Source organism: Corylus avellana, chromosome ca4 (genome assembly GCF_901000735.1).
Source record: "Corylus avellana chromosome ca4, CavTom2PMs-1.0".
Classification (NCBI taxonomy): domain Eukaryota; kingdom Viridiplantae; phylum Streptophyta; class Magnoliopsida; order Fagales; family Betulaceae; genus Corylus; species Corylus avellana.
Window position 1 is genome coordinate 10915910 of NC_081544.1, and position 8920 is coordinate 10924829.

The following is an 8920-nucleotide window of genomic DNA, read 5'->3' on the forward strand; positions in this document are numbered from 1 at the left end:
CGTTCGAATCCCCCCTCCCCCTCTTGTGTGGACATATCAAAAAAAAAAAAAAAAACCTCAGTTAGTTTTTAAATGTTAAAAGTGATACAATGATTATTATATTCTTGATTTTTTTATAAAATTTCAAATTTACCCTCAATTTCAAATTAAAAATAAAAAAATTATTATAAAAAATGTGACCTTCATTTTTTCAATTGTTTTTTTTTTAAAAAAAAAAACAAAAAGAAAATCAAAAGGTAATTTTGTATTTTTTGAAGTTTTAACGGCAAAAATTGGCGAATGAGTAAATTACATTAAATTGAAAATTCGAAAGATAAAATTATAAATTTTAAAAATTTAAGAGAAGATTCTCAAAACAAACGGTAGTTTAAGGAGTTATTTTTAAAGTTTTCCCAAAATTAAATGAATAGAGTCTCTAACCAACCATGAGAAAGCCAGTGTACGTACGTATAGGCTGATAAAGTTGAATAGGGTAGATGAGTCCTTCAGAAAATTGAATGCAGATTCAAATCATTTGACTTATTTAATGATATGACTGAAGGTAGGTATTATTATTATTCTGCTACGTATATATTTGTGTTTAAATTTCATACATTATATGTTGATGCATGAAGAGCAATTTATCCATATGTGCCCTTCGATCTAAACATTACAATTTATCCTAAACATTTTTTGGCATTTATCTCATACGAAAAATCAGCGGCTCAAGCAGTAGCAGAAAATGAACTATAAGAGAGAACGTTTGCGAGCTAGAAGGATCAGAAACTCAAACCCGAAAATTGGTTTGCTAAAAACGAAAAGAAAACCATTTTAAGCACCTTAACTGAACTTTTTCAAGTCAACTAAAAATGTTTTGGGTTTGACTAATATTTTATAAGTAAGGAAAATAAAACTAGACTTGTTAGTTTTGTAATTTTGATGCACCAGATTGACGATTAGAAAATTATTGATGGCAGCCGTCATCCATCCGTTTGCCGAACACTTGGTGTATTTCGTGCTCTTCGCAATACCCATTTTGACAACAGCGCTCACCGGAAGTGCCTCTATTGCTTCCTTGTTCGGCTACATCACATATATTGATTTTATGAACAATTTGGGTCACTGCAATTACGAGCTTATTCCAAAGTGGCTCTTCTCCATCTTTCCCCAGCTCAAGTACCTCATTTACACCCCCTCGTAAGTTTTTTTTTTTTTCCTTTAATATTTATAATTTCTAGCATTATATATATGTTTTTGTTTAGTAAAACATAAACATAAAAATATAGAATTATATGTGTGTATCTTTCTTCTAGAATTCATAAATAAGGATATTTGGTAAGTGTTCTACAATGTATAGTGATGCCTTTCACGTACAGATTTGAAAGAACTCAACATTGGTGTTTTATTACAAGAACAAAACACATATGCCCACAACCTAAATGCTCTTTGATGATGGAGAATAAAAGAAAAAATTGAAAGAGATTTAGAATTTTTGATTCTGAAATGATTGAATGAATAATCTATAGTTTTAACTTCCAGTTCCATCCCATGAGTATTTATAACCAACCAAGAGACACAATTCTTGGTTATGAAATTCCGAGAAATACAACACTTAATTTTATATAAACCAACTCTATTGTGGGTATATTAAGGTCTAATTACTAACAGCTTTTCTTGCCAATAAATTTCATGCTTAAGACGTTGGATTAAATATTAAAACTAAAGAAGCTAGAGGAAGAGAGATGTAGGTAATATAATAAATTACATTTTTTTTTTGAGTAATATATATTTATTTTTTTGTATATTTAAAAAGTCAGTACTCACTTATATTTATTTATGTTTAAATTAAGGATGAAAGTTTACATCTTGTTTTTTAAAGATATTTTATTAATTAAAATCTCTTTTAAAAGTTGAATTTTCTTCGAGACCAATAATATAAAATGAAAGGGATTATATTATATAATAGAGTATGCTCTTAAAATTAGCATTGAACTTGTGATTAATCATTATTGGATATTGATCAAATAGAGACACAAAAGTAACACAAGAGATACTTCTAGAATTACCCATATAATAAATACTGACAATAGGTCTGGCCAAGCCATGTGTCAGCAAAACCACTACCATATACCTTTTTTTTTTTTTTTTTTTTTTTAAATTCATTTTTTTTTTCTTTTCTGTGCTAGCTGTTTTTCTTTTTTAATTAAGGGTAGTGTTGTATTTTTATTGTTTTTGTAAAGGTAATATGCAAGTTTTTACTTGTTTACAGTCTGATTTAATTATACACTCTAACAGTAGAAGATAACATTACAAACTTTTAAAATATTGACACTTTTTAAAATTTAAAAGAGAAATGATTTGTATTAATATTTTTTTAATCTCATCTTACGAATGAACTCCTCAAATCTAATAGTTGATATATTGAATTTATAAAAAAATATGATCAAGTTATTGAAACCAATCATTACTTTTTTCTAAATATAGGTTACAATGTAGGTAATTTACTATAATTATTGTTGTTTGTTTTTGTTATTTTGGCCACAGATATCACTCTCTGCATCACACACAACTTCGAACAAATTATGCCCTTTTCATGCCACTGTATGACTACATCTATGGCACCATGGACAAATCAAGCGACCAACTCTATGAAAGCTCATTGAAAAGGGAAGCAGAGTCACCAGATGTGGTGCACCTGACGCATTTAACCACGCCAGATTCCATCTACCATCTGCGTCTTGGCTTTGCCTCCTTGGCCTCCAAGCCTCACGCATCCAAATGGTACCTCTGCCTCATATGTCCCGTCACCTTCTTCTCCATGATGATAACCTGGTTCTATGGCCGTACTTTTGTCGTTGAGAGGCTCTGCTTTAATAAGCTCAGATTGCAGACCTGGGCCATACCAAAGTACAGCATTCAAGTAAGGATAGACGGTTTTTTTTTTTTTACTCCGGAATTAATATGCAATTTGACAAGCCTTTCAAAAATTCTTAATGTAGTTAAAAAAAAAAAAAAAAAAAAAAAAAATTCTTAATGTAATCTCTTGAACTTTTAATGTAATTCAATTGACTCATCTCCATTAGATTTTAAAAGTTAAAAATGATAAAATAACATTTATATCCTTAAATTTTTTTATAAAATTTGAAATTAAATTTTTTTAACAAAATAAAAATCGAAAGGTAATTTGGTCTTTTTTGACATTTTCGTTAGAATTTAATAGCTAAAACTAACGGAGGGGGTAAGAGCAGTCCTAATGGAAGAGTCAAATGTTACATTTATCTAAAATGACTATTCAAATGTTTAAAAAACCCTCTACATTAGATTAGCAAAAAAAAAATATATATATATATATAAAATAAATATTTGATTGGAAGAGCTAAAAAAAGAAACTAAATATAACAGCACTTCTCAATGAAGCCATTTTATTTTTTATTGTTTCTCTCACATGTTTTTTTTTTTTCCCAAATCTGTTCCTACTTTTTCTCTCGCATGTTCTCTTTTTCTCAAAACTTTTCATATTTTTCCTCTCACATGTTCTTTTTTTCTCAAAACTTTTCTCACTTTTAATAATATTTAAATGATATAGATAAAATATAGCTAATCGGATCTATGAGACATTTAAAAATTCATTAGCTAAACTAGATAAAGTATATTTTGAGAAGCCATTTTGCATAAAAATTTGGCCCCTCCATTGAGAATGCTCTAAATTGATTGAAATTAAAAGTTCATGGATGTAAATTGATAGTTTTTGAATTTTGTGAGGTTTTCTCTAAACACTTGGTAGTTGAAAGGTTTAAAGTGAAATTTCTCTTATTTATTTATTTTCTGATTTAATGTTACCTGGCTACTCTGTCATTTGATTTATTTCTTTTGTTTTTGTTTCTGTGTTGTAGTATTCTTTGCAATGGAAAATTGAGTCTATCAATGGCTTGATTGAGGAAGCCATACTTGAAGCAGAGAAAAGAGGCGCTAAAGTGCTGAGCCTTGGTCTCTTAAATCAGGCAAGTTTCAGGCTCTGAATTTTTTCTTTTTTTTTTTTTTTTTTTTTTTTTTTTTCAGGCTCTGATTGTTTTAGGGTGAAATGATTTCTTAAAAATAATTATTTTTTTCTTTTTACGGAAAATAATAGTTAATCAAAAATATTTTCAGTTTTACCGAAAGTTTTTTTTTTTTTAAAAAAACTTTTATGTACAATAGTTTCATTTAAAATTGTAACTATTTTTTGAATTTCTCATTTCAAAATTGTGAGAGTGCCTTGGGACTATCATCGACTAACTACGACCACCACCCAGACCTCAAATTTTTTTAGGTTAATTTCTTAAAAAAATATTTTATATTAATATTTTTATGTTATGAATAAAAGTTAATTTTATAGGTTAATATGATTGAATGAAAGTATAAAAAATATCTTGGAAAAATACATCTCTCAAATTATCATAATTGATAATGCCTTGTACTATTATCAATTGTCAATGTTCCAAATGAAACTAACCACCCAAGTAAATAAAAACAAAAAAATACTAAAATTCTAGAAAAAAACCTAAAACTAACCAAAAAAAAAAAAAAAATCCAAAGGGTGGCAAATTTAAAATTAAAAAAGAAAATCCTTTTTATAATTTTTGTTATAAAAATTGAAAATTTTTGTTTTGTTTTGTTTTGTTTTGTTTTATAACTTTTTTAAATAAAAATTAACAATTTTTATTTTAAGAAATTAAATTTTTTGTTTTCTAAAACAAAATTTTAAAAAAAATGTTTTTTTTTTTGAAAAAAAAAAAAAAAAAACTCTTTTAAAAAATATATATTTTTTAAAAAAGCGTTATTTTTAAATTAAAATTTTCGTTTTAAAAGAAATTAACTTTTTTGTTTTTAGTCTTTTTTTTAATTGATAGGGATATTTTTGTCTTATTGAGAAATATATAAAGACATTTTTATCTTTTTGCTAGTCTTGAGAGACATTGACAATATTTTGGTAGGTTGTAGAGAATATTGTCAATTAAGTGGTAATTTGAGAAGGGTATATAGATTTTACCAAAATATCTTTGATTTTACGTACATGCTAAACACTAGAAAATGTTTTTAACTGAAAGTGTTTTCTTGAAAAATAATTTCTAACAAAAAAATATTTTACATCAAAATAAATGGGGCATAGTTCTTTCAGGTTCAATGCATGCGCATGCAATAGAAACTTTAATGGCCTTCATATAACCTCAGGGTGATATGTTTTTCTTTTATGCTCTGTTTGTTTCGATATATGTTCGAAAATGTTTATAGAGAAATCATTTTTCAATATTGGAAAACACTCTTTTTACCCATTTTCCATCTTTTTTTGGAGCATGGGTCTATATGTCAGAGAGACTCTCCTCCCCAAGCAGTGGGCCCTTTGTGTAGCCAAGGCTCTCTACTTGGATAGGGGAGTTTCTTTCGCTGTTATAACTCTTGCCCCCTTGTTTTTTAGGCAGGAAATAAAAAGAAATTCGGAATCCATGTCGTGACCCATGACATATTTTTTCTTCAATTTTTTGCTTTATGAAAATACTTTATTTCATGGTATATCTCATGTAAACTTTGCTGGTTTCATTTGATGCAGGGAGAGGAGCTTAATAGATATGGTGAACTTTATGTAGAGAGACACCCTAAGCTAAATATCAAGGTGGTGGATGGGAGTAGCCTCGCAGTTGCTGTTGTGCTAAACAGAATTCCCAAAGGAACAACCCAAGTGGTCATCAGAGGCAGACTCACCAAGGTTGCATATGCCCTGGCCTTTACCTTATGCCAAAGGGGTATCCAGGTTCGTTTATTTTGAAATCGTGTGCAAGGGACGTTTAAAATACGTGTCAATATTGACTTCTTATATACTATTAGATGCACCAACTTTAAATCATAATTAGAAATAGATAGTTGATCTCAATTTTGAAAGCTAAGAAGTTGAGCTAAGAAAAACTAATTCATAACATGGATCTAATTCTGCTTTACGTTTTTAAATGAGTTCAGGTAGTTACATTACGTGAAGATGAGTATGTGAAGCTTAGAAGATCGTTCAACTCCAACTCCAACTCCAAAACTAATTTGCTCTTTTCAAGAAGTACTTATGCTCAAAAGGTAAATCTACGAAAGCTTAAGTTGATAAGAATAAGTGAGGTTCAACACGTACAATTTTAATTAATTGAAATATGAGGTAAATGACGGAGTCATAGTTTAAATTCATGACCTCTTGTTTTGATACTATTTTAAATCACCACTTATCCAGAGTTCAAAGTCATGATCTCTGACTCTGATACCACGTTAAATCACCACTTATACAGAGTTCAAACTCATGATCTCTGGTTATGATACTATGTTAAATCATCACTTATCCTAAAAAGATAGGTAGATAGAAAAAAAGATAAATTTAATTATAATGACCTAAGGAAAAACGCTAGCCGCATCTACACTATCACCCCAAAATGACTAATCAACTTAGAGCTTCATTAAAATTTCTTATAAAATCTAATTTCACCTAGTAACTTGACAATGTAGAACTTAGCACTCATAACTATCTCTTATAAACCATCCACTTTATAAGGGTTACTCATCTTTTTCCAATATGGAACTAGGGTGTTACATTAATTATTTAATTAATACTTTAACACTCCTCCTTACATGTGGGCTTGAAAAGTAAATTGACGGAATCAATGTCTGATAGAAAACAAAAAGGGTAAATTTAATTATTACGACCTAGGAAAAAGCGTTACCCACATTTGCACTATCACGCCAAAAGGACTAGTCAACTTGGAGCTTCTTTAGAATTTCTTATAAAACCCAGTTTTACCTAGTAACTAGGCAATATAAAATTTAGCACTCATGACTCTCTTATAAACTACCCACTCTATGTGAGTTACTCATCTCTTCCCATTATAGGACTGTGGTGTTACATTAACCATTTAATTAATATTTTAATGCTCCTGTAAATTGACGGAATCAAGGTTTGAACTCAAGATCTTTAGCTTTTATACTAAGTTAAATCACCACTTATTCCAAAAGCTTATATTGATAAGAATGAATGAATTTAATCATTTAATCAATATTTTAACATTTCCATATTATAAGAAACTTAACAAAAGCCATTTTACAACCTTTAAAGCAGTAAAATTATTATGATTTTTGTAGATTTGGTTAGTGGGAGATGGACTGGATGAGGAAGAACAGTTGAAGGCGCAGAAAGGAACACAATTTATTCCCTTTTCACAATTCCCACCAAAGAAATTGCGCAAGGATTGTTGCTACCACAGCACACCAGCAATGGTGACTCCAAGGCATATTGAGAATCTGCACTCTTGTGAGGTTAGTAGAGAATCCACGAGAATATTGAAGATTATATATATTGGAAAACATCATTTTCTTTGTGCTTTATAATTAAATCTTTAATTAGTTGCCTTGATTCACAGTAAATCTCATACATGTAATTGTAAATTTAAGCAAAACACAAAGCCTTTGTTATTAGGGTGCCATTCTTCTTGCTGGCCTTATATAGACGGGATTTTTGTTTGATTGGATGCCTAGGTAAGGCAAGCATCTCCAATAGGTTATTTATTTGGCTGAATGGGCTTTCGATCACTTTGAGGGTTTTCTTTAGCGTTCACCTTCTTTATTGGGCTTAGTGGATCCTTACCTTAGTGGTTTATTTTTCTTTAGTCGATTCCCTTGGTCAGGGGCAGGAGCCGAACTAAACATTTTGTTTGGGGGGAGGGCAAAATTTTAAAAAACAATTCTTATGGGGGTAAAAGTTAATTTTTAAAAATATATTTAAAAGATTAAAAAAAAAAAAAAAAAAATTTGGTGACCACCCTGTGGCTTTGGTGCCTGCCCCCGAAGCCAAGGGGTGGTTCCACACTTGGTCAATGGTCTATCCTCCCTTAAGAATGTAGACTAATCGCGGGGATTTGTTGCCTTGCCTGAGTTTTTCTTTGGTGACATGTGCCTTAACCCGAATTTCAATAGATGAGCGTGCTTTTGGGCTGGGTTTGGAGCCTTCTTGGTGGCCCTGAAGTGGCGGAGCTTGGGCCGCTTACATTTTCGACCCTACCATTTCATATATACATATATATACTTTAGCATTTGCACATTGACATTGAACTTTTTCTTCTTTTTTTTCCTTTAATTTTTATATCCTTAACTTTGATTTAGGTTAAACCTCCTTTCAATTGCAATGCAGGCACACATTTTGTATCTGTTTTCCTTTGGCTTACAACAGATAGTAATTTAATTAATTTTGTGAACAGAATTGGTTGCCAAGAAGAGTGATGAGTGCATGGCGTGTAGCTGGGATTGTGCATGCCCTAGAAGGATGTGATGAACAAGAGTGTGGTTACACATTGTCCAACATTGACAAAGTTTGGCAAGCAAGTCTCCGACATGGATTTCAACCTTTGATGTTCCCAAACTAATCAAAACACTACAATAAACATTAATCCACAGTGCTTGTAATGTTATATCTAAATAGAGTAGTTCTATGTAATGTAACTGGGATAACGTGACCATGAAAATCAGTTATTGTTTCTGTTTTTTTAAGTGCTAATCTAAAGGTTGGATTTTAATATCATGTCATCCAATTATATAGCAATTATAATAAAATCCCATTTAAATAATCAAGCTTGCTATAAAATATATAGAAATGCCGCTGCTTGTATTGTTTTATCTAATAAATTAATGGGGGTGTTTGGTAAATGATTGTGTGGTAGATTTTTAGTTTCAATAGTAATTAAAAGTTATTGATGTGATATAAGGTAAATAGAAGTTTTTGAATTTTTTGTATAGAAAAGTAAAAAAGTTTTGTTTTGTAGTGAGTTTTTTGTTTGAATAGTAATAAAAAATAATATGTGTATATAAAAAATTAGAATGTTGAGAAGTTGAAATTTTTTTTAAAAAATATATACTAAAAAAATTGAAATAAATAAAATAAAAT

At 29.8% G+C, this 8920-nt stretch overlaps 1 protein-coding gene across 1 annotated transcript in view; it reads left to right on the forward strand.

Annotated features, from left to right (window-relative positions):
- Nucleotides 1-8554, forward strand: part of LOC132179844 (very-long-chain aldehyde decarbonylase CER1-like) — a 10917-nt gene extending 2363 nt beyond the window's left edge. Inside the window, exons 4-10 of the mRNA XM_059592635.1 lie at nucleotides 957-1176; nucleotides 2524-2899; nucleotides 3873-3980; nucleotides 5567-5767; nucleotides 5971-6078; nucleotides 7126-7299; nucleotides 8238-8554. Coding sequence (XP_059448618.1) covers nucleotides 957-1176; nucleotides 2524-2899; nucleotides 3873-3980; nucleotides 5567-5767; nucleotides 5971-6078; nucleotides 7126-7299; nucleotides 8238-8402 — 1352 coding nt within the window. The 3' untranslated portion in view covers nucleotides 8403-8554. The remainder of the gene's footprint in view (nucleotides 1-956; nucleotides 1177-2523; nucleotides 2900-3872; nucleotides 3981-5566; nucleotides 5768-5970; nucleotides 6079-7125; nucleotides 7300-8237) is intronic.
- Nucleotides 8555-8920: the final 366 nt, after the last annotated feature.